The 25,427-nt window shown below is 46.9% G+C and overlaps 1 protein-coding gene across 14 annotated transcripts in view; it reads right to left on the bottom strand.

The window, feature by feature from the left end:
* Window positions 1-881: 881 nt before the first annotated feature.
* The window catches only part of NWD1 (NACHT and WD repeat domain containing 1), a 90,417-nt gene continuing 65,871 nt past the window's right edge, over window positions 882-25,427 (bottom strand). For 13 of the 14 annotated variants that reach the window (XM_077978140.1, XM_028838984.2, XM_028838987.2 and 10 more), the window contains 8 exons: window positions 22,031-22,239; window positions 19,596-19,868; window positions 17,960-18,050; window positions 15,279-15,433; window positions 12,985-13,261; window positions 8,072-8,622; window positions 4,857-4,962; window positions 882-2,637 (listed from right to left, as the gene is read on the bottom strand). In XM_077978140.1, the coding sequence (XP_077834266.1) occupies window positions 2,336-2,637; window positions 4,857-4,962; window positions 8,072-8,622; window positions 12,985-13,261; window positions 15,279-15,433; window positions 17,960-18,050; window positions 19,596-19,868; window positions 22,031-22,239 (1,964 nt within the window). In that variant the 3' untranslated portion in view covers window positions 882-2,335. The remainder of the gene's footprint in view (window positions 2,638-4,856; window positions 4,963-8,071; window positions 8,623-12,984; window positions 13,262-15,278; window positions 15,434-17,959; window positions 18,051-19,595; window positions 19,869-22,030; window positions 22,240-25,427) is intronic. The other variant, XM_077978138.1, reaches the window with a different exon arrangement.

The following is a 25,427-nucleotide window of genomic DNA, read 5'->3' as shown; positions in this document are numbered from 1 at the left end:
GGTGCAAAATTAATTGTGGTTTTTGCCATTACTTTTTTTTTTTTTGGAGACAGAGTCTCACTCTGTCACTCATGCTGGAGTACAGTGGTGTGATCTCGGCTCACTGCAACCCCCGCCTCCCAGGTTCAAGTCATTCTCCTGCCTCAGCCTCCCAAGTAGCTGGAATTACAGGTGTACGCCACCACACCAGGCTAATTTTTGTACTTTTAGTAGAGACAGGGTTTCACCATGCTGACCAGGCTGCTCTTGAACACCTGGCCTCAAGTGATCCACCTGCCTCAGTCTCCCAAAGTGCTGGGATTACAGGCATGAGTCACCGAGGCTTTTGCCATTATTATTATTATTATCATCATTATTATTATGAGATGGAGTCTTGCTCTGTCACACAGGCTGGAGTGCAGTGGCATGATCTCGGCTCACTGCACCCTCCACCTCCTGGTTCAAGCAATTCTCCTGCCTCAGCCTCCTGAGTAACTGAGATTACAGGCCCCCACCACCACGCCTGGCTAATTTTTGTATTTTTAGTAGAGATAGGGTTTCACCATGCTATCCAGGCTGGTCTCAAACTCCTGACCTCAGGTGATCTGCCTGCCTCAGCCTTCCAAAGTGCTGGGACCACAGGCGTGAGCCACTGTGCCCGGCCAGTTTTTGCCATTATTTTTAATATTTTTAATGGCAAAAGCCACAGTTACTTTTTGCACCAACCTTAGTAATCTTTAACACCTGAAAAGCTGCTGCCCAGTATATCCAAGCATACATCTTAAAATTACAGTTTAAAATATTTTTAAATGAAATTTGATGCTAATATTTGCAGAACTGCCGAAACCTGCCTTGGAAACCTGGTTTGGAAGACGAATGAATGAGATAGCAGTAGGGTCTTGTTCAGCTCAAAAGCCTGTGTTTCTAAGGTTGCTTTTATTGAGACTCTGTCGGGAATTCCACAGAGGGGAGAAGGAATGGCCACCCTGAAGATTTAGACTCTCCTAGCATTAAAGTAAAAGCCTGAGAAGACTGAGAAGGGCTTTTAGAAGGCTGTGGGCAAAGAAGGATCCACTTAAGTGGAATGAAAACAGTTTGACTGTTGAACTTGCACAAAGCAGATGGTTCAAAAGCAAAGCAGGGAGATAGCAGCAGCTCTTTCTCCTTCCAAGGGCCTCCAGTTTTTAAGATTAAAAACCCACATCTTTATCCCAAAAGTTTGGGAGCCAGGGAATAGAGAAGGACGAACTATAACATGTTGATCGTTTTACTGCCAGCTTGAGTTCTGAAGTCAGCTCATTCACCAAAGACGCACATGCCAAGTGCGCTATAGATACAAATGGAAACAATCGCCAACTTTAAAAGTCAGAATATTTTTGCATAAAAGTCTGGATTTCTGGCTTTGCTTATTACAACTGGAAGCACTGACAGCAGTGGGCTGGTTTGGCCACGGCGATTCTGGGCTAGAGTCAGGCTGCTCATACCCACCCTAGACACAATCTCTGCCTTCCACATGTCCAGTCTCCATCTCTCCCTGCTGCTCACCCAACTGCATGGAAGTATCTAGATTAGTCACTAGCTCCTGTGAGCATTTGAATGTGGTGCCTGTGGAAGAGGTGGTTGTGCTCTAGAGACTGAAATTGGAGTGAGGTCTAACAGGAATGGGACAGAAGGCTCGCTCTCACAGCTCTTGCACCTTGAATTGTGACCTGAATCAAATCATAACTACTTCTGCAAGGCTCAGTTTCCTCATTTGTAAAATAGATGCAGAAATCCCTGCCCTCCCTAAAGTGTGGGTTGTGATGAGGATCAGATGACAGCATCTAAAGCTTTATAAACTGTGAAGTTCTGTGGTCCACATCAGTGGTTTGCTATATCTCACATTCATCTATTCCCCCTTCATCTGGTACCAGAACCCGAATTTGCATCTCAGGAATAATCTCTTCTATTCTCAGTTCCAGTGGTAGACATTGGGTCAGTCCAGCCAATTAGAGCTCTGCCTTCTCCCAGATACAACAGTTGGTTTAGGGCTAGGCATAGGGGCCAATTGGGACCAATAGAGTTGAGGCTAGGACTGTTGGGAAAGAGAAGCTCTCTTTTCTATTGAAATTGGAGACAGCAGCATATTGGCTACCATGTTGCTAACCTGGGGGTGGCAAGTCTGAGAACGAAAATGAAAAAGAGAAAAGAAGAATGGAAAGATGAGAAGAGGCAAGGTCTGGGTCACATAATCTGAAGCCATGGGTCCAGATATACACCAGCAAACATATTCTTTTTGCTTTAACCAGATTAAATGGGGCTAACTCATTGGAGCCCCGTACCCCCACTGGTTTTTTGTTTTGTTTTGTTTTGTTTTTTACACTATCAGGCAGACTTGTGAGCATTTGTTTGATTTTGTTTCATTTCCCTGGGCACTCTCTGACTCCAAGTCCCGGTGAGCTCCCACAGCTGCCACTAGTTCCTCTCTCTGCCTGGATTTGACCATCCACACTGCCTTCTTGAAGTTCCTGAGAGGGTCCTGCTGTGAGGTTCTTGCTGAAAGGCACTGGAAACGCTCTCGGATCAGATAACCATGCCTGGTGGGGGCAATGAAGCCACTAGTGGTTGGGATGATTCTGTTTACCACAGCATGGACAAATTGGACTGTCAGCAGGGTGCCTGTAAGGTGAAGAGAAGGACACACATGAGAAAATGGGGTGTAGAGGCCCTCTACTAACTTTGGCATGACATTTATTATGCCAAAGAGTCCCTCTTCCTTTATCTGCACAATGGGAATGATAACGGAACCTATACCTACCCAGGGCAATTTTTAAGATTGAAAGTCACCATGCAGGTCATGTGTTTAGTGTAGGTTTTTGGCCCAGAGTGAGCTCAGTAAATATTATTGTTGAAGGAGGAGAAGAAAGAGAGGTTGTGAACTGGCCCAGGATGGGCTTTTAAAGCCACAATCCTCAACCTTCAGCTTCTGAGCCATCTGTAACTTTATACCAGTTATATATATATCTTTGCTACAGCATATTATACTACAATGTATTATAGTGTTATAGTTTACTATGTATCAGATTACAGTGTATTCAACTACAATGTTATTAGGCTCCACCTGATATTTATTCAGCCACTTACTTGTTTTGTGACCTTGGGCAAGTCTCCTAACCTCTGATCCTCAGTTTCTTCATTGTCAAACAAGGATAGCAATGATACTTATCTTCTATCAGTGTCATAAGGGTTCAAAGAGGTAATACACAATATGTGCCTTTTCTATAGGAGACAGTGTAAGAGAGTGACAAAGGCGTACTGAAATCAGGCAGATCAGCTTCAAACCTAAGCCTAGTAGTTACTCCCTGTGTGACCTTGGGCAAGTCTGCCAGCCTCTCAGAGCCTCAGTTTTTGCTCTGTAAATGGGAGTCAGTGTTGAGAGAGTTAAATGACTTAAGGACAGTACACAGTATACAATAAATGTTAACTCATTTTTTTTTTTTTGACAGGGTCTCACTCTGTTGCCCAGGCTGGAGTGCAGTGGTGCTATCATGGCTCACTGCAACCTCAATCTCCAGTGCCTCGACTTCCCATGATCACTTTATCCTCCTGAGTAGCTGGGACTACAAGCATGTATCACCATGCCTGGATAATTTTTATTTTTTATTTTTTATTTTGTAGAGACAGTCTTGCTATGTTGTCCAGACAAGTCTTGAACTCCTGGTCCCAAGCAATCCTCCTACATTGGCCTCCCAAAGTGCTGGGATTGCAGTCTTGAGCCACTGCACCCAGCCAATGTTAACTCTTGCTAAGACCTTAGCATAATACTGAACAGACCAAGAGACATGGTGTTTTCAAAGTGGTTGGTGTTAAAACAGGCTGCTTCTGGCCAGGTGTGGTGGCTCACACCTCTAATCCCAGCACTTTGGGAGGCTGAGGTGGGTGGATCACCTGAGGTCAGGAGTTCAAGAGCAGCCTGGCCAACATGGTGAAACCCCGTCTCTACTCAAAATACAAAAATTAGCTGGGTGTGGTGGTGGGCGCCTGTAATCCCAGCTACTCGGGAGGCTGAGGCAGGAGAATTGCTTGAACCTGGGAGACGGAGACTGCAGTGAGCTGAGATTGCACTGCTGCACTCCAGCCTGGGCGACAAAGCGAGACTCCATCTGAAAAACACAAAACAAAAATCAAAAACAGGCTGCTTCTAACATCTATAAGGCCTGGGGGCAAAGAACGAAATAAGACCCACATCCTAGAAGACACAATATATAAACATTGCAATTCTAGGGAATAAATATTAAATAGAATATTTAATAATAGAATATTAATTAATATTAATTAATTAATAGAAATATTAAACATTCTATTAAATAGAATATGCTGTGTCCTCTTATATTGGTGAAGGAACCTTCACAAACACATGGAAGGTTTGGAACAGATTGAGAATTCTTGGGTTCCTCAGGGTTCTATGCTGGAATGTCGTGATGTAACCAGCCTCCTGCTACTAGTGACTTGACCTTCTTCTCTTCTCATTCTTCCCAGCTCCATCTCACAACCAGCTCAGACACCCAAACTCCATCCACACCACCCCATGGCTACTCCTGAGCCCAGAAGTGAATACAGCAGGGGCACAGTCTATCCTCGGAAGGATGGCTGTATGCAGGAAGCCTGTGCAAGCCCTAACACAAACTCAAGGCTCTGTAGGGAGTTCTCGAACTCCAGAGCATGGGTCTAGAAGAGGGATTGTGGGCCCTTTGCCTTTGCCTGCAGACACCTTCCTAAAAGCTAAGGGATGTAGCTAGAGGTGGCCAGAGCAGGGCCCTCTAATACCCAGGACCCAGGTCAGAGCCTTTTCTCTCCAGATCGAAGCTCAAGCTTGCCCTAAAAGCAAAATGACTCACCGTCCAGCACACTCCAAACAAGTATAGAGCGATCCTTCAAGCCCACGTACACATACTTGTCATCCTTGGAGAAGCAAGCACATTGGACCCCTCTGCAGTAAGAACTCTGTTGAAAACAGACAAGATGATCTCTCTTTTTCTTGGGATTTTTGTTTGTGCGTGTGTGTTTGTTTGCTTGCTTGTTTTTGAGATGGAGTTTCACTCTTATTGCCCAGGCTTGAGTGCAGTGGTATGATCTTGGCTCACTGCAACCTCTGCCTCCCAGGTTCGAGAGATTCTCTTGCCTCAGCCTCCCAAGTAGCTGGGATTACAGGCATGTGCCACCACGCCTGGCTAATTTTTGTATTTTTATGAGAGATGAGGTTTCACCCTGTTGGTCAGGCTAGTCTCAAACTCTTGACCTCAAGTGATCCACTCGCCTCGGCCTCCCAAACTGCTGGGATTACAGGCATGAGCCACCGTGCCTGGCCATAGGATTCAATTTCTTTTTTTGATGGGGATTCAATTTCTTAAATTACTTTGCTTACAGATGTTAGCTATGATTGTATTTAATTAAAAGCTATGTGCTAATGCCACATGGAATCCTGGACTGGATTCTAGAATGTAGAAAAGGAAGGAATTGAAAAGCTGGTAAGATTCCAATAAAGGCTGGACGTGATAGCTCACGCATGTAATCCTAGCACTTTGGGAAGCCAAGGTGGGTGGGTGAAACCCTGTCTGTACAAAAAATTTAAAAATTAGGCAGGTGCAGTGGCGCATGCCTGTAGTCCCAGTTACGCAGGAGGCTGAGGTGGAAGAATCACCTGAACCCAGGAGGCGGAGGCTGCAGTGAACTATGATCGCACCACTGTACTACAGCCTGGGTGACAGAGTAAGACCCTGCCTCAAAAAAACAAAAATAAATAAAAGTAAAAATAAAAAGATTCCCATAGGTCGACAGTTTAATTAATAGTACTGTTCACATGTTAACTTCTTCATTTTTGTTCATTAGTTTTGTTTGAGAGACAGAATCTTGCATTGTCATCCAGGCTGGAGTGCAGTGGTGAGATCATAGCTCACTACAGCCTCGAACTCCAGGGCTCAATCGATCCTCCTGCCTCAGCCTCGTGAGTAGCGGGGGGACTACAGGCACACACCTCCACACCTGGCTAATTTTTTTTTTTTCTAGAGATGGGATCTTGCTATGTTGCTGAGGCTGGTTTTGAAATCCTGAGCTCAAGCAATCCTCTTGCCTTGGCCTCCCAAAGTGCTGGGATTACAGGTGCGAGTCGCTGCGCCCAATCTAGACTTACAAGGCCTTTTTTTTTTTTTTTTTTTTTTTTTTTGAGACGGAGTCTCACTCTGTCACCCAGGCTGGAGTGCAGTGGCGTGATCTTAGCTCACTGAAGTCTCCACCTTCCAGGTTCCAGTGATTCTCCTGCCTCGGCCACCCAGGTAGCTGGGATTACAGGCACATGCCACCATGCAGGGCTAATTTTTGTATTTTTAGTAGAGACAGGGTTTCGCCATGTTGGCTAGGCTGGTCTCAAACCTCTGGCCTCAGGTGATCCGCCCGCCTCGGCCTCCCAAAGTGCTGGGATTACAGGCCGAGGTGGGCGGATCACAAGGTCAGGAGATTGAGACTATCCTGGCTAACACAGTGAAACCCCATCTCTACCAAAAAAAATACAAAAAAATTAGCCAGGTGTGGTGGTAGGCGCGTGTAGTCCCAGCTACTCAGGAGGCTGAGGCAGGAGAATGGCTTGAACCCGGGAGGCGGAGCTTGCAGTGAGCTGAGATTGTGCCACTGCACTCCAACCTGGGTGACAGAGCGAGACCCCGTCTCAAAAAAAAAAAAAAAAAAGAAATAGCGCAGAGCCAGGATTAGGGTGAGGAGACTGAAGCAGCACTAAGCCAGTGCAGGATTTGGTCTAGTTTTTACCTATATTGCTGAGATCTTGCTCTTCATGGAATTTTGGTATCCACTTAAGATTTTAAAAAATATTGCATTAAAATATTACTTCTCGGCCAGGTGCAGCGGCTCAAACCTGTAATCCCAGCACTTTGGGAGGCCGAGGGGGGTCTCTTGAGGCCAGGAGTTCAGCCTGCACAACATGGCAAAACCCTTTCTCTACTAAAAACACAAAAATTAGCCGGGTATGGTGGTGCTTACCTGTAATCCCAGCTACTTGGGAGGCTGAGGCAGGAGAGTTGCTTGAACCCAGGAGGCTGCAGTGAACTGAGATTGCGCCATTGCAATCCAGCCTGGGTGACAAAGTAAGACTCCATCTCAAAAAAAAAAAAAAAAAAAATTATCTTCATTGCTGAGTTTTTGTTTTTTGTTTTCTTGAGATAGGCCTTGCTCTATTGCCCAGGCTACAGAGCAGTGGCATCCGGGCTCAAGCAATCCTTCTGCCTCTGCCCTCCAAGTATCTGGATCACAGGTGCGCACCACCATGCCCAGCTAATTTTTGCATTTTTTTGTAGAGATAAGGTATCCCTATGTTGCCCAGGCTGGTCTCCAGTTCCTGGCCTCAAGTGATCCTTCTGCCTGGGCCTCCCAAAGTACTGGGTGAACCACTGCACCTGGCCTACCATTGCTGAGCTTTTTGGTACTCCTTTCAACTTTGCAGTCGGTCCGGTGGGTCATGCCTGAAATCTCAGTGCTTTGGGAAGCTGAGGCAGGAGGATCACTTGAACCCAGGAGGTTGAGGCTGCAATGAGCTATGATCGTGCCACTGCACTACAGCCTGGTGACAGTGGAGTCCCTGTCTCTTTAAAAAATCAATAACAAAAACAAAATAAGACTTTGCTCCTGAGACAAATGCCTCACTTTTCTTTTTTCTTTTTTCTGAGACGGAGTGTCTGTAGTCAGGCTGGAGTGCAGTAGCGTGATCTTTGCTCACCCCAACCTCTGCCTCCCAAGTTCTGAGTAGCTGGGATTACAAGCATGCAACACCATGCCTGGCTAATTTTTGTATTTCTAGTAGAGACGGGGTTTCACCATGTTGGTCAGGCTGTTCTCGAACTCCCGATCACAGGTGATCCACCCATCTCAGCCTCTGAAAGTGCTGGGATTACAGGCGTGAGCCACTGAGCCTGACCAAGTGCCTCACTTTCTTCACCCTAGTCCCACCCTGGTCGATGGCCCATGGTGTGTGCTTAGTAAACAATGGCCATCTATTGGTTTTCCAAAGCCTGGGTCAAGCATGAACATGGGGAGGCGGTCCACGCACCGTGTAGCTCATTTCAAATTTCCACTTGCGTGCCTGCAGGTCCCAGAGACGCAGCAGGGCATCCTCAGACCCGCTGACCACCAACTGCTCCTTGTGGCTGACCTCCACACAGGCAACTCGGCTCCTGTGGGCCTCCAAGGGAAACGCTTTGGAATTTGCACACTCGTAAAGAAAGAGGTCCCCGTTGGTCATGCTGTAGACCATGCGGTAGTCCGTCAGAATGGCCACGCTGGAGATGGTCTCGGGCAGCTGGGTATAAAAGGTGTACCTTGGCCCATTGATGACCGGGCAGGGGTCCCCGGGGGCGATGTCCAGCACCAGGACCATGTTGTCATAGGCGACGGCCAGGCGGTCCTCCCACTTGCTCAGGGACATGCAGTGGATTGCTTTCCGGGCCTCGGGAGGGGGAATGCATATCACATCCTGCCTGGAATTCAGGGGGAACACAAGGACGACCCCCGACACGAGGCCAGTGAATAGGAGCTCGTGCTGCTCAGCAACCTCCAGACACCTGACCTCACTGGAGGCGTCCAGGGAATCTTGTTCTTTGCCTGCCAGGGAAGAAAAATGAGAATGACTCACACTGAGAGTGAATCACAGAGGCCCTGCTTCCCTGGTGTTTTTTGTTTTGTTGTGTTGTGTTTTGAGATGGAGTCTCACTCTGCTGCCCAGGCTGTAGTGCAATAGCACGATCTCGGGTCACCGTAACCTCTGCCTTCTGGATTCAAGCAATCCTCCTGCCTCAGCCTCCCGAGTAGCTGGGATTACAGGTGTGTGCCACCACGCCCAGCTAATTTTGTATACTTAGTGGAGATGGGATTTCTCCATGTTGACCACACTGGTCTCGAACTCCCAACCTCAGGTGATCCTACCACCTCGGCCTTCCAAAGTGCTGGGATTACAGGTGGGAGCCACCACACCCTGCTTGGTGTTCATATTTTTTTTTCTTTTTTCTTTGAGACAGTATTGCTCTATCTGCCAGGCTGGAGCGCAGTGGCAAGATCGAAGCTCACTGCAGCCTCCAACTCCTAGGTTCAAGCAATTCTCCTGCCTCGGCCTCCCCAGTAGCTGGGATTACAGACATGCACCACCAAGCCCAGATAATTTTTTTTTTTTTTTTTAAGTAGAGACGGGGTTTTGCCATGTTGGCCAGGCTGGTCTCCAACTCCTGACCTCAAATGATCCGCCCACCTCAGCCTCTCAAAGTGCTGGGATTACAAGTGTGAAGCACCATGCCCAGCCATGACTAGCTACTTTCCACCTGATTGAAGTTATAGGTGTGTTATGGACTGAAGATTTGTGTTCCCCTACCACCAAATTCCTATGTCAAAATCCTCACTCCCCATAGGATGGTATTAGGAGCTGGAGCCTGTCTAAGTCTGTTGGTGTTGCTATGAAGGACTACCTGAGGCTGGTAATTGACATGGTTAGGCTGTGTCCCCACCCAAATCTCATTTTGCATTGTAATAATTCCCATGGGTCAAGGCCGAGGCCAGGTGTAGATAATTGAATCATGGAGGCAGTCTCCCCCATACTGTTTTCATGGTAGTGAATAAGTCTCAGGAGATCTGACGGCTTTGTAAAGGGCAGTTCCGCTGCACATGCTCTCTTGCCCACTGCCATGTAAGACGTGACTTTGCTCCTCATTTGCCTTCTGCCGTGATTTGTGAGGACTTCCCAGCCATGTGGAACTGTGAGTCCATTAAACCTCTTTCCTTTACAGATTACCCAGTCTCAGGTATGTCTTTTTTTACTATTTTATTTTATTTATTTATTTTTGAGACAGAGTCTCACTCTTGCCCAGGCTGGAGTGCAGTGGCAAGATCTTGGCTCACTGCAACCGCCATCTCCCAGGTTCAAGCGATTTCTGGCTAATTTTTGGAATTTTAGTAGAGACAGGGTTTCACCATGTTGGCCAGGATGGTCTCGAACTCCTGAACTCAAATGATCCGCCTACCTCGGCCTCCCAAAGTGCTAGGATTACAGGCTTGAGCCACCATGCCCGGCTTCAGGTATGTCTTTATTAGCAGTGTGAGAACAGACTAATACAGTAATGCATAATTATGAATAAGAGATTTATGTGGCTCATTGTTCTGCAGGCTGTACAGGAAGCATGGTGCCAGACTTTGCTTCTGGTGAGGGCCCCAGGCTGCTGCTTCTTAATACGAAAGGTGAAGGGGGACTGGGGTGTGCAGAGGTCATATGGCCAGAGGAAGCAAGAGAGAGGGAAGTGTCAGCTTCCTTTTTCTTTTCTTTTCTTTTTTTTTAATTGAGATAGGGTCTTGCTCTGTCATCTAGGCTGGAGTGCAGCGGTGCAATCACAGTTCACTACAGCCTCAAATTCCTGGGCTCAAGCAATCCTCCTGCCTCTGTCTCTCTAGTAGCTGAGACTACAGGTGAATATCACCATGCCCAGCTAATTATTTTTATTTTTGTTTATTTATTTATTTATTTTTGAGACAGAGTCTTGCTCTGTCGCCCAGGCTGGAGTGCCATGGCACTCACTGCAACCTCTGCCTGCTCGATTCAAGTGATTATCCTGCCTCAGCCTCCTGAGCAGCTGGGATTACAGGTGCCTGCCACTACGCCCGGCTAGTTTTTGTATTTTTAATAGAGATGGGGCTTCACCATGTTGGCCAGGCTAGTCTTGAACTCCTGACCTTGTGATCCACCCACCTCGACCTCCCAAAGTGCTGGGACTACAGGCGTGAGCCACCATGCCCGGCCATTATTTTTATTTTTATTGCGACAGGGTTCATGTTGCCCCGGCTGGTCTCGAACTCCTGGCCTCAAGCAATCTTCCTGTTTCTGCCTCCTAAGTAGCTGGGGTCAGGTTCTTTTTAACAACCTCATGAGAACTAACAGAGTAAGAACTTACTCACCACCACCACTGCCTTGCCAGGAGAGGGCATTAATTTATTCACGAGGGATGTGTCCTTATGACTCAAACACCTCCCATGAGGCCTCCCTCCAACACTGGGGAGTAAATTTCTTTTTTTATTGTTGTTTTGTTTTGAAACAGGGTCTTGTTCTGTCGTCCAGGTTGGAGTGCAGTGGCACTATCTCAGTTCACTGCAACTTCTGCCTCCTGGGCTCAAATGATCCTACCACCACAGCCTCTCAAGTAGCTTGGACTACAGACATGTGCCACTACACCCAGCTAATTTTTGTCTTTTATGTAGAGATGTGTGGTCTCAAACTCCAGAGCTCAATTGATCCGCCCACCTCAGCCAACCCAAAGAGCTGAGATCACAGGTGTGAGTCACTACACCGCGCCTAGCTTTTTTTTTTTTTTTTTTTTTTTTAAGAGACAGGATCTCACTCTGTCACCCAGGTTAGAGTGCAGTAGTGTGATCATGGCTCACTGTAGCCTCAACTTTCCAGGCTCAAGCTATCCTCCCACCTTGGCCCCCCAAATAGCTAGAACAACAAGCACACGCCATCCACCACATCCAGCTAAGTTTTTTTTTTTTTTCTTTTTTTTGAGACAGAGTTTTACTCTTGTTGCCCAGGCTGGAGTGCAAAGGCGTGATCTTGGCTCACCGCAAACTCCACCTCCCAGGTTCAAGCTATTCTTCTGCCTCAGCCTCCCGAGTAGCTGGGATTACAGGCATGCGCCGTCACACCCGGCTAATTTTACATTTTTTTGGTGGAGATGGGTTTTCTCCATGTTGGTCAGGCTGGTCTCAAACTCCCGACCTCAGGTGATCCACCTGCCTTGGCCTCCCAAAGTGCTGGGATTAGAGACGTGAAACACTGTGACTGGCCACATCCAGCTAATTTTTAAATTTTTAGTAGAAATGGTGTCCTCTCATGTTGCCCAGGCTGGTCTTGAACCCTGAGCTCAAGCAATCCTCCTGCCTCTGCCTCCCAAAGTGCTGTGATTATAGGTTTAAGCCACCATGCCCAGCCGGATATTAAATGTCAGTATCAGGTTTGTAGGGTCAAACGTCCAAACTGTAGCAGAGTGACAGGGAAGTGATTAGATCATGAATGTGGGGCATTCGTGATAGGATTAGTACCCTTATAAGAAGAGACACTAGCCGGGCGCGGTGGCTCACGCCTGTAATCCCAGCACTTTGGGAGGCCGGGACGGGCGGATCACGAGGTCAGGAGATCGAGACCATCCTGGCTAACACGGTGAAACCCCGTCTCTACTAAAAAATACAAAAAACTAGCCGGGTGAAGTGGCGGGCGCCTGTAGTCCCAGCTACTTGGGAGGCTGAGGCAGGAGAATGGCTAAACCCGGGAGGCGGAGCTTGCAGTGAGCTGAGATCCGGCCACTGCACTCCAGCCTGGGTGACAGAGCAAGACTCCGTCTCAAAAAAAAAAAAAAAAAAAGAAGAGACACGAGATTTCTCTCTCTCTCTGGGGACACATCAAGAAGATGGCCATCTGTGAATCAGGAAACAGGTCCTCACCAGACACCAGATCTGCTCGCACTTTGATCTGGAACCTCCCGGTCTCCAGAATGTTGAGGAATAATGTTTCTTGCTTATGTCGCCCAGTCTATGGGGATAATTTATTTTATTTTATTTTTTTGAGACAGAGTCTTACTCTGTTGCCCAGGCTGGAGTGCAGTGGCGTGATTTTGGCTCACTGTAGCCTTTGCCTCTCAGGTTCAAACAATTCTCCTGCCTCAGCCTTGCAAGTAGCTGGGAATACAGGCATGTGCCACCATGCCCGGCTAATTTTTGTGTTTTTAGTAGAGACAGGGTTTCGCCATGTTGGCCAGGCTGGTCTCAAACTCCTGACCTCAGGTGATCCACTCGCCTAGGCCTCCCAAAGCCCTGGGATTACAAGCATGAGCCACGGGGCCCAGCCTGTGGGGATGATTTGTTACAGCAGCCTAAACTAAAACAGATGGCTCCAAGCCTTACCCACAAAAATGACCATACTTATATCTTACCAACCTTCTGCCAAGTCCCAAATAGTGACTTTGTTTTTGTCCCCAATTTTGGGGAAGTAGACGTAGCTTCCATTGTGGGACACTGCAGTGAGGCCAGTGCGGTCCAGAAATGGTGCAGGGACCCGGGACCTATGAGCGTTGCTGAGATCCCAGACTTTGAAAGATGAGGACTGCAGGGAAGCAGACGCCACCAAAGCCCCACCGCGGGCCAGCAGGCTCACGGGGGCCCCGACGCCTTCCAGGATGTCCAGCAGGGTCCCCTGTTCTGACAGACTCCACACCTGAGGAAGCAGAACAGGAGGGCAGATCTGACGTCTTCTGTGGACAACCGTAGTTCAGAAACGCGCTTCAGCCCATTGGGCTGGGCGCGGTGGCTCATGCCTGTAATCCCAACATTTTGGGAAGCTGAGGCAGGTGGATCACCTGAGGTCAGGAGTTCGAGACCAGCCTGACCAACATGGAGAAACCCCGTCTCTACTAAAAATACAAAAAATTAGCTAGGCGTGGTGGTACAAGCCTGTACTCCCAGCTACTCAGGAGGCTGAGGCAGGAGAATCGCTTGAACTTGGGAGGTGGAGGTTGCAATGAGCCAAGATTGTGCCATTGTACTCCAGCCTGGGCAACAAGAGCGAAACTCCGTCTCAAAATAAATAAATAAAAATAAAAATAAATAAATAGGCTGGGCGCGGTGGCTCACGCCTGTAATCCCAGCACTTTGGGAGGCTGAGGTGGGCAGATCACGAGGTCAGGAGATCGAGACCATCCTGGTCAACATGGTGAAACCCCATCTCTACTAAAAATACAAAATCAGCCAAGTGTGGTGGTGCACACCTGTAATCCCAGCTACTTGGGAGGCTGAGGCAGGAGACTCACTTGAACCCAGGAGGCAGAGATTGCAGTGAGCTGACATTGCACCACTGCACTTCAGCCTAGTGACAGAGTGAGACTCCGTCAAAATAAAAATAAAAATAAATAAATAAATAAGAAAATAAGTACTACACTTTAGCCCACTCATACACCTAAGGTGAATTTTCAGGCTGTAGTTCAAGGGCCTTCACATCTTCCCATTCCTTTACCTTCCTCAGGCTTGAACCCAGCAGCTTCCAGAGCAGTTCTCAAAGTGTGTTCTGGGGAACCCCTGGAGAGTGCCCTGTAAACCTTTTTTAGAGGGTGCCCTGTACATCTTTTTTAGAGGGTCTGGAAGCTCAAAACTTTTAATGTTTTTTTATTTATTATTATTATTATTTTATTCTAGCCAGGCACGGTGGTTCACGCCTGTAATCCCAGCACTTTGGGAGGCCAAGGCGGTTGATCACCTGAGGTCAGGAGTTCGAGACCAGCCTAGCCAACATGGTGAAAATACAAAATTAACTACTAAAAACTACTAAAAATGCAAAAATACAGGCATGGTGATGGGTGCCTGTAATCCCAGCTACTCATGAGACTGAGGCAGGAGAATTGGTTGAACCCAGGAGGTAGAGGTTGCAGTGAACTGAGATCACACCACACTGCCCTCCGGCCTGGGCAACTGAGCGAGACTTGGTCCCAAAAAATAAAAAGAAAATTATTCTTATTTTTTTGGAGATAGGTTCTTGTTTTGTCACCCAGGCTGAAGTGCAGTGGCATAATCACAGCTCACTGCAGCCTCTACCTCCTGGGCTCACGTGATCCTCCCACCTCAGCCACTTGAGTAGCTAGGACTACAGGCACGTGCCACCATGCCCAGCTAATTTTTGTGTTTTTTTGTAGAGACTGGGTCTCGCTATGTTGCCCAGGCTGGTCTTGAATTCCTGGGCCCAAGTGATCCACCTGCCTTGGCCTTCCAAAGTACTGGAATGACAGGTGTGAGCCACTGTGCACAGTCTATTTGTCAATTTACTTAAAACTGGAAAAAAATAGCTCATAAGAAGAAGGGAAAAAAAAGAGAGAACTTCAAGGGGCCTGAGACTAAAACACTGAAGATTCGCTATTTCACCATCTACTTTTCTCGCCAGCTTGGACAACTTTGAACGTAAATTGAGAATTTTCCTCCCCCACAACCCTGCTCCACTTTGAAGGCCTAAATCTGCCCCTAAGGTTTGAGGATCATTTTGGGAATGCTACCACCTTTGTTGAACATTTCGGTAATTCCCAACCAGGTCTGCCACTGGGGCGGAGGATACACCCCCATATCCTCCCAGTGAACTCACCTATTTTGCCTGCACTCGTTTTTGTGGGTGTCTGTATTTTGCAGCCAAAAATCCCCAAAGAATCACATTGTCTATTCCCGAGGCGGAGGTGAGGATGATCTCCCCTTACCTGAATGAGCGCATCCAGGGACCCTGTGACGATCAGGTTGTTCTCAGGACCGAAAACAGCCGTCTCCACCATGTCTTCGTGTTCCAGATCCGTGGCCATGAACCGGCGAAAGCCTCTCCAGTCCGCCGAGAATATCCGCACTGATCTTCCGAAGCCTGAAACGGCAGGAACTGGGGTTACACCTCTCATGCCTGGAGGGGTTGAGGGTCATTCCTTCCATCAACAGAGACAATTTGGAGGCTGGGTGTGGTGGTTCATGCCTGTAATCCCAGCACTTTGGGACGCCAAAGGGGGCAGATCACTCGAGGTCAGGAGTTCGAGATCAGCCTGGCCAACATGGTGAACCCCAATGTTGCATGTATTTTACTCTCTACCTAAAATACAAAAATTAGCCGGGCGTGGTGGCGCATGCCTGTAATCCCAGCTACTCAGGAGGCTGAGGCAGGAGAATTGCTTGAGCCCAGGAGGCAGAGGCTGCAGTGAGCTGAGATTGCACCACTGCACTACAGCCTGGGCAACAAAGCTAGACTCTGTTTCAAAAAAAAAAAAAAGGATGTTTTGGAGGCCCTGCTCGGTGCCAGGAGAAGGGATCCAGGATGGGGAAGGTGGATTCAGTCCTGTCCTCATCTGCATATAGCCCACAGCAGGTTGGGGGCGGGGGGAATGCTGACTTCTGTAATCACTCATCTTTTTTTTTTTTTTTTTTTTTTTTTGAGATGGAGTCTTGCTCTGTCACTGAGGCTGGAGTGCAATGGCATGATCTTGGCTAACTGCAACCTCTGCCTCCTGGGTTCAAGCAATTCTCCCACCTCAGCTTCCTGAGTAGCTGGGATTATAGGTGCTCACCACCATGCCTGGCTAAATTTTGTATTTTTTAGTAGATACTGGGTTTCACCATGTTGGCCAAGCTGGTCTCAAACTCCTGACCTCAAGTGATCCGCCCACCTTGGACTCCCAAAGTGCTGGGATTACAGGCGTGAGCCACGGTACCCAGCCACTAATCACTCATCTTGAGGAAACTTGTAACGTTATTATAATGAAACTGTAAGTTCTTGGAGAGCAGGGACTGCCTCTTTGGCTCATCATGGTATCTCAGAAACTAGCACAAAGCTGGGCACACAGCAGGCCTTTGATAACTATGACAGAAGGAAGGGAGGAAGGAGAAAAGAGAGTCAAGGAGATAGAGAGGAAGAAAAAAAGTAAAGAGGAAGGGAGGAAGGAGAGAAATGAGAAGGGAAAGAAGGAAGGAAGAAGAGGAAAGAAAGTAAGAAGGGAGAAAGGAAGGGATAGTGGCAGGAGGCAGGTAAATGCCTAGCCAGATAGGAATGGGTCCCTGGTGAAACTGTACCTTTGAACCAAAAACAGCCTGGGCTGCTGGTTCCAAATGAAATCAACAACCCACAGTGAGAACTCCTGTGCCTTTTTGCCCACCCTTTCCTGATTGATTCTTTCTGAATAAGGTTTTTTTGGCAGTGGCGTGATCTTGGCTCACTGCAATCTGCACCTCCTGGGTTTAAGCAATTCTCATGCTTCATCCTCCTGAGTAGCTGGGATTACAGGTGCCTGCCACTGTGTCTGGCTAATTTTTGTGTTTTTAGTAGAGACAGGGTTTCACCATGTTGGTCCGACTGGTCTGAACTTCTGATCTCAGGTGATGGCCCACCTTGGCCTCCCAAAGTGCTGAAATTACAGACATGAGCCACTGCACCTGGCCTGAATAATGCTTTTTAACCAATTGAATGTTACCTTTTCCAATACTACCTACTGCCTGCCCCTCCCCCATCCTGTGCCTATAAAAACTCCCAGACTCAGACATACTGAGAGAGATGACCTGACCTTCACATCCCCTCTCCCCTGAGAGCTGTTTCATTGCTCAATGAAATTCTCTGTCCTTATCACTTTTCAATTGTCAGCATGACTTCATTCTTCTTGGACATGGGACAAGAGCTTAGGACTCACTGGTTGTGGGTACCCAGGAAGGCTGTAACACTGTGGCTCTCTGTCCCTGCTGGCAGAGGGCAGCTGCCCCATGCAATAGAAGCAGTGGTGGGCCAAGCCAGTCCCAGAGCTGTAGGCCAGAAAGGGGAAAGGGGCTGACTCAGCTGCTAACGTGTCACCATCCATGAGGTTGCAGATGGCGGAAATAAAAGAGCAAATTAGGCCGGGTGTGGTGGCTCCTATTTGTAATGCCAGCACTTTGGGAGGCCAAGGCAGCCTGGCCAACATGGTGAAACTCCGTCTCTACTAAAAATACAAAAATTAGCTGGGTATGGTGGTGCGTGCCTGTAATCCCAGCTATTCAGGAAGCTGAGGTGGGAGGATCGTTTGAGCCCAGAAATTCAAGCCTGCAATGAGTTATGATGGAGCCACTCCACTCCAGCCTGGATGACACAGCAAGACCCTATCACAAAAAAAAAAAAAAAAAAAGAAAGAAAGAAAGAAAGAAAAAGAACAGAAAAATGGTGTCTAGTCTAGTTTTTGTGCCATAACTGCAGAGTTGAGTCTTTGCAACTGAGACTGTCTCATCTGGACTGCAAAAAATGTTTACTATGAGGCCATTTGGCAGAAAAAGTTTGCTAACCTCTGGCCCTAGGACCTTGCTCTGTTCCCAAGCCCCACCCCCTTCTCCAGCCTGGTCCCGATTAGCTTCCTCACTACTCCAAATGAGAGTTAAATGCTACCTGCGGCGAGGAGGGACTCATCTTCAGAGACCACCAGGAACCTCACAGCATCTGGAAGCTTCTCCAGCAATCTGTCCTCTTTGGAGGAAACCTGTGCAGAACCAAGGATGCCTGTCAGGCACTTCCACGGGTTAAGGCTTACAGGTTTGGAATTTTTTCTTTTTTTCTTTTTTCTTTTTTTTGAGATGGAGTCTCGCTCTGTCTCCCCAGCTGGAGTGCAGTGGCGCAATCTCCGCTCACTGCAACCTCCGTCTCCTGGGTTCAAGCAATTCTCCTGCTTCAGCTTCCCGAGTAGCTGGGATTACAGGCATGCGCCACCACGCCTGGCTAATTTTTGTATTTTTAGTAGAGATGGAGTTTCACCATGTTGGTCAGTTTTGTCTTGAACTCCTGACCTCAGGTGATCCGCCTGCCTTGGCCTCCCAAAGTGCTGGGATTACAGGCATGAGCCACCACGCCTGGCTGACCCCATCTCTTAATAAAATTTTTAGCTAGGCATGGTGGTACACCCCTGTGGTCCCAGCTACTCAAGAGGCTAAAGCAGGAGGGTCACTCTTGCCCCTAGGAGTTGGAGGCTGCAGTGAGCTATGACTGTGCCACCGCATTGCAGCCTAGGTGACAGACTGAGACTCTGTCTCTTAAAATATTTTTTTAATTGAAAAAAATAAAAGTTGGCCAGGTATGGTGGCTCATGCCTGTAATCCCAGCACTTTGGGAGGCCGAGGTAGGTGGATCACTTGAGGTCAGGAGTTCAAGACCAGCCTGGCCAACATGGTGAAACCCCGTCTCTACTAAAAATACAAAAATTAGCCAGACACTGTGGCGCATGCCTGTAGTCCCAGCTACTGGGGAGGCTGAGGCAGGAGAATTGCTTGAACCCAGGAGGCAGAGGTTTCAGTGAGCCGAGATCACGCTGCTGTATTCCAGCCTGGGCAACAAAGTAAGACTCTGTCTCAAACAAAAACAAACAAACAAACAAACAAACAAAAAGAGTTAAAAAGTGGTAAAAAACAAATTCTGGCCAGGCACAGTGGCTCACACCTGTAATCCTAGCACTTTGGAGGGCTAAAGTAAGATGATTGCTGGATTGCTTGAGCCCATAAGTTCGAGACCAGCCTGGGCAACATAGTGAAACCCCCATCTCCACAAAAAACAACACTAATAATTGTCCAGGCATGGAGTCGTGCACCACGGCACTCCAGCCTGGGCGGCAGAGTGAGACTCTATCTCAAAAAAAATTAAATAAATAAATAAATAAATGGTCAGGCACAGTGGCTCACTCCTGTAATTGCAGCACTTTAGGAGGCCGAGGTGGGTGAATCAGCTGAGGTCAGGAGTTCAAAACCAGCCTGACCAACATGGTGAAACCCCATCTCTACTAAAAATACCAAAAAATTAGCCGGGCATGGTGGCAGGTGTCTGTAATCCCAGCTACTCAGGAGGCTGAGGCAGGAGAATCGCTTGAACCCGGCAGGCGGAGGTTGCAGTGAGCAGAGATTGTGCCACTGCACTAAACTTCATCTCAAAAACAAAACAAAACAAAGATACAAGGCAAGATTATTTTTCCCAACTTCTAGCATGTCTGAGCATTTCAAGCTGAGTTAATGTTCTCATCATAGATGGTAAAGGTGCTTACCAAAGAGATGGAGCCATTGCTAAACCCGGTAACAAGCTTTCCTTGCTTCTGGACTGAGACGGCACAGGTAGGTGTTTCTTCCTTGATGCTGGACATATGTTGCTGCCCCTGAAGTTTTCCTGTGGCTGAGCTCCACAGACTGACCACACCATCCCTGGACACTGTCAGCAGCGTGGCCTGGGAGGCCAGCATGGCCATGCACATCCAAGGATCAGAGGCATCTCCCAGGATATGGAAAACCAGCTCTGCAGTTTCCAGATTCCAAGCATTGATCTAATAGAATAATAAAGAGGAAGAAACATCTTGGCAGGAGACCTAGGCTGTAAGTTTCCCAGAATCAAACGCAAGATGTGTTCTCTTGTATACTTTATACATTTTCTTTTCTTTTAGAGACAGAGCCTCTCTTTTTCACCCAGGCTGGAGTGCAGTGGTGCAATCATGACTCACTATAGCATCGACCTCCTGGGCTCAAGCAATCCTCCTACCTCAGCCTCCCAAGTAGCTGGGACCACAGACACACACCACCATGCCTGGCTACTTTTAAATTTGTTTTTGTAGAGACAGGGTCTGACTATGTTGCCCAGGCTACTCCTGAGCTCCTGGGCTCAAGCTATCCTCCCTGCTTGGCCTCTCAAAATGCTGGGATTATGAGTGTAAGCCACTGCACCCGCCCCATGCATTTTATTTTTAACACTCCCAATTCAGAGAAATAAAGGAGAGGTGGGCGAGGCCTCACGTGTGATTTTAAATTCATTAGCTACCTTACAAAAGGTACAAAGAAACAAGTGAAATCAATTTTAGTATTATATTTTATTTAACTCAATATGTCCAAGTGGTATCACTTCAACATATAATCAATACAAAAATTATTATTAAGATAGTTTATATTATTTTTACTATACTAGGTCTTTGAATTTCAGTATGTTGGGACAGTCACATTTCAAGTGTTTTAATTAATTAATTAATTTTTTAACGTTACTTTCAGTTCTGGGATACATGTGCAGAACATGCAGGTTTGTTACATAGGTATACATATGCCACGGTGGTTTGCTGCAACTATCAACCCATCATGTAGGTTTTAAGCCCTGCATGCATTAGGCATTTGTCCTAATGCTCTCCCTCCCCTTCCCCCCTACTGCCTGATTTCAAATATTTGATAGGTGCATCTGGTTGGTGACTCCTATTTTGGGCAGCATGATTTATATGCACCGATATTACTGTCAACAACCACCAATTACTCATGTAACATAATAATAGATAGATATCAATTATATGGTGCTTACAGTGTGCTAAGCACTATGCTAGGATATGTCTCATGATCTTATGAGGAAGGGGAAGCAATGAGACTCAGAATGGTGAATGACATGACCAAAGTCACTCAGTTCCCAAGAAACTTAACTGGGAGTTAAATAAAGATTTTTTTCTTCCTGGCATCAATTACTAAGCTATTACCCACGATGCTATTGTGTGTCTCCATTTATAAAACTATGAAATCATAGGGTTATGATCGATATAATGGAATAACACAGTGGAGTAGACATTGTTTTCAGAAGCCCTCGGAACATTTAGAGAGACTATAAAACAGGCTGGGCATGATGGCTCAGGCCTGTAATCCCAGCACTTTGGGAGGCTAAGGTGGGTGGATCAACTGAGGTCAGGAGTTTGAGACCAGCCTGCCCAACATGGCAAAACCCTGTCTCTACTAAAAATACAAAAATTAGCTGGGTATGGTGGCACGCGTCTGTAGTCCCAGCTATTCAGGAGGCTGAGGCAGGAGAATCACGTGAACCTGGGAGGTGGAGGTTGCAGTGAGCTGAGATTGTGCCACTGCACTCCAGCTTGGGTGACAGAGCAGGACTCCATCTCAAAAAAAAAAAAAAAAAAAAAAGAGAGAAAGAAAGAAAGAAGGAAAGAAGAGAGACAGAGACTATAATACAAGTCTCAACTAATTTGAAAGGTTTTATGTCATACAAATGAAATTTAATTAGAAAATAATAAAGAACAGGACCCTATCTGGAAATCCCTCAACTCTCTGGAAACTAATAGCACACTTTTAAATAGCCCATGGATCAAAGAAGAAATCAAAAGTGAAATCTGAAAGTATTTTACACTGAATGTAAATGAAGACACACGTCAAAATGTATAGGATGTAGGTAAAGCAGTACTGTGAGGGAAATTTATAGCCCTAAAATGCTGATATTCAAAAAAGATGAAAGTTTTCAAATCTTGGGGTCAGAAAGAATTATCAGGATTATCTAACCCAACTATGAAGTCTGAAACCTCTTATGGCACCCTCTCAAGTGGTTGTGTACACTGTTTACACCCACACTCCACCACTGTATCAGGGAACCCCTCCTTATAGAAATGGCCTATTCTGTCTTTGAATGCCCTGGTCTCCTCAGCTTTCCTTTACAAATAGGGCAGGTGTTTGTTACCTTTGAGGCAGATGCCGAATACACAACTTTGTGTGCCTCATCCACGTGAAGGCTCCAGATCTGAGGTTCAGTGGGATTTTTTGAGCCTCCATCCCAAATGGCAAATTTCTCTTGGCCAGTGAGTAAGTTCCACAAGCGTAGCGTGTAATCCTTCGAAGCAGAGATGGCAAGGGTCCCTTTGGCAAATACTTTCACGCACCTCACCTCTCCTGTGGCAGGCCAGGGTGGGGGAGAGTATATTAGCTGGGAATATTTTGACCTTGCAGCTATCAAAATGCTTGTCAGCTGGGAAATACCCTGGTTTACCAAAGAAAAGATGGATGGAAATGAATTGTGAAAGTTATCAGAATAAAAATGGAGTCACTAATGTTAAGAAAACCCTGACAAACAGAGGCTATGAAGGAAGGCTATGAAGAGAGGGTTCTCACACTTGTATGCCTGATAACAGAAAAGACTACAAAAATCACAACCTTGCACAAAGGCTATTGCAACCTTACAGAAAAAAATACATCTGCAAGCCTATCTCCCCGGCAACTGCCTCTCCAGCCACACCCTTATTATTGATCTTCGTAAACAAGGATAATTATTTAAAAACAATGATGTAATTCTCCTCTTTTTTTTTGTTTTTTGTTGTTTTGGTTTTTGTTTGTTTTTTTGTTTTTGTTGTTGTTGTTTTGTTTTTTTGAAGACAGAATCTCTCTCTGTTACCCAGGCTGGAGTGCAGTGGCTCAATCTTGGCTCACTACAACCTCTACCTCCCGGGTTCAAGCAATTCTTGTGCCTCAGCCTCCCGAGTAGCTGGGATTACAGACGCCCACCACCATGCCTGGCTAATTTTTTGTATTTTTAGTGGAGATGGGTTTCACCATGTTGGCCAGGCTGGCCTTGAACTCCTGGCCTCAAGTGATCCATGCACCTGAGCCTCCCAAGTGCTGGGATTACAGGCATGAGCCACCATGCCCAGCCTTTTATTATTATTTATTATTATTTTGACAAAAGTTTTGCCCATATTGCCCAGGCTGGAGTGCAGTGGCATGACCTTGGCTCACTACAGCCTCCATTTCCTGGGTTCAAGCAATTCTCCTGCTTCAGCCTCTCAAGTGCTGGGATTACAGGTGCCCACCACCACACTTGGCAATTTTTTTATATTTTTAGTAGAGACGGGGTTTCATCATGTTGGCCAGGCTGGTCTCGAACTCCAGACCTCAGGCAATCTACCCATCTTGGCGTCCCAAAGTGCTGGGATTACAGGCATGAGCCACCGTGCCTGGCCTATGATGATGATGATGATGATGATGATGATTATTATTATTATTATTTTGAGATGGAGCCTCACTCTGTCCCCTGGGCTGGAGTTCAGTGGCGCAATCTCAGCTCACTACAACCTCTGTCTCGTGGGTTCAAGCAATTCTCATGCCTCAGCCTCCCAAGTAGCTGGGATTACAGGCATGTGTCACCGCGCCTGGCTAATTTTTGTATTTTTAGTAGAGATGGGTTTTCACCATGTTGGCCAGGCTAGTCTCGAACTCTTGACCTCAGGTGATCTGCTCACCTCTTTTTTTTTTTTTTTTTTTGAGAGTCTCTCTCTGTTAGTTAAATTGATAGAACCTGTCCAAATGGAAAATAATGACATGTGGCAGAGCAAAATTCAGAAGGCCACAACTGGTTGAGTCAATGAATTGCCCCAGATGTTGAATTTGTACTAAACAGATAATTGAGTTTTATAAAGATTCAGCATCTAGAGTGTCTAAAATTAATAACCATGTAAAAAGGGGGAAACTTCTAGAAAAATTATAGGATTTCTTTTATCATTTTTATAATCTTGTAAAAAAAAAATAATAAGCCAGGTGTGGTGGGATGCACCTGTGGTCCCACTTACTCGGGAGGCTGAGGTGGGAGGATCATTTGAGCCCAGGAGGTTGAGGCTGGAGTGAGCTATGATCACTCCACTGCACTCCAGCCTCAGCAACACAGCAAGACCTTGTCTCAAAATAAATAAATAAATAAAAATAATAATCTTAGAGAGCTATTTCCTAAGGAAAACATACAATTTGGAAGGCATAAAGGGGAAACATCGACCAACTGGATTATGTAGAAATGTAAAACTTCAGGAGGATAAACCGTAGTTGAGAGGCACATCATGAGAGATGTGGAGGAGATACTTACAACGTATAACAGACAAATGGAGATTGTGCTTAATAAACAGTTCATCATGCTGTGATTAGGGCATGAAGGTGGAGCCCTGGGGAATGGGATTAGTGTCCTTATAAAAGTGGTCCCAGGCTGGGCAGGGTGGCTCATGCCTGTAATCCCAGCACGCTGGGAGGCTGAGGTGGGCAGATTGCTTAAGCTCAAGAGTTCGAGTCGGGACCAGCCTGGCCAACATGGCAAAACCCCATCTCTACTAAAAATACAAAAATTAGCTGGGTGTAGTGGTGGGTGCCTGTAATCCCAGCTACTCGGGAGGCTGAGGCAGGAGACTTGTTTGAACCTGGGAGGCAGAGGTTGCAGTGAGCTGAGACTGCACCACTACACTCCAGCCTAGGCAACAGAGTGAGACTCTGTCTCAAAAATAAAAAAAGAGTCCCCAACATAAAGATGGGAACAACAGACACTGGGGACTAATGGAGTGGGGAAGGAGGAAGGGGGTCAAGGGCTAAAAAAATTCCTCTTGGGGGCCGGGCGCGGTGGCTCACGCCTGTAATCCCAGCACTTTGGGAGGCCGAGACGGGCGGATCACGAGGTCAGGAGATCGAGACCATCCTGGCTAACACGGTGAAACCCTGTCTCTACTAAAAAAATCCAAAAAACTAGCCTGGCGTGGTGGCGGGAGCCTGTAGTCTCAGCTACTCGGGAGGCTGAGGCAGGAGAATGGCGTGAACCCGGGAGGCGGAGCTTGCAGTGAGCTGAGATCCGGCCACTGCACTCCAGCCTGGGCAACAGAGCGAGACTCCGTCTCAAAAAAAAATAAAATAAAACAAGCCAAAAGTTCCTCTTGGGCACCATGCTCACTACCTGGGTGATGGGGTCACTCATACCCCAAACCTCAGCATCACTCAATACACCCATGCAGTAGACATGCACGTGTACCCCCTGAAATTAATGGTGGAAATTATAAATGAAATAAAATACAATAAAATCAAAACAAGGATCTGACTGGGCCAGGTGGCTCACACCTGTAATCCCAGCACTTTGGGAGGCTTAAGTGGGAGGGTCACTTGAGGCCAGGAGTCCGAGACAGGCGGGCAACATAGTGAGACCCTGTCTCTAAAAAAAAAAAAAGATGTAAAAAAAGAGCCGGGCACGGTGGCTTACACCTGTAATCTCAGCACTTTGGGAGGCCAAGGCGGGTAGATCACCCAAAGTCAGGAGTTCAAGACCAGCCTGGCCAACATGG

The sequence above is a fragment of the Macaca mulatta genome, chromosome 19 (genome assembly GCF_049350105.2).
Source record: "Macaca mulatta isolate MMU2019108-1 chromosome 19, T2T-MMU8v2.0, whole genome shotgun sequence".
Lineage (NCBI taxonomy): Eukaryota > Metazoa > Chordata > Mammalia > Primates > Cercopithecidae > Macaca > Macaca mulatta.
The sequence above is the reverse complement of the archived record's forward strand: the minus strand, read 5'-3'. Positions and strand labels throughout refer to the sequence as shown.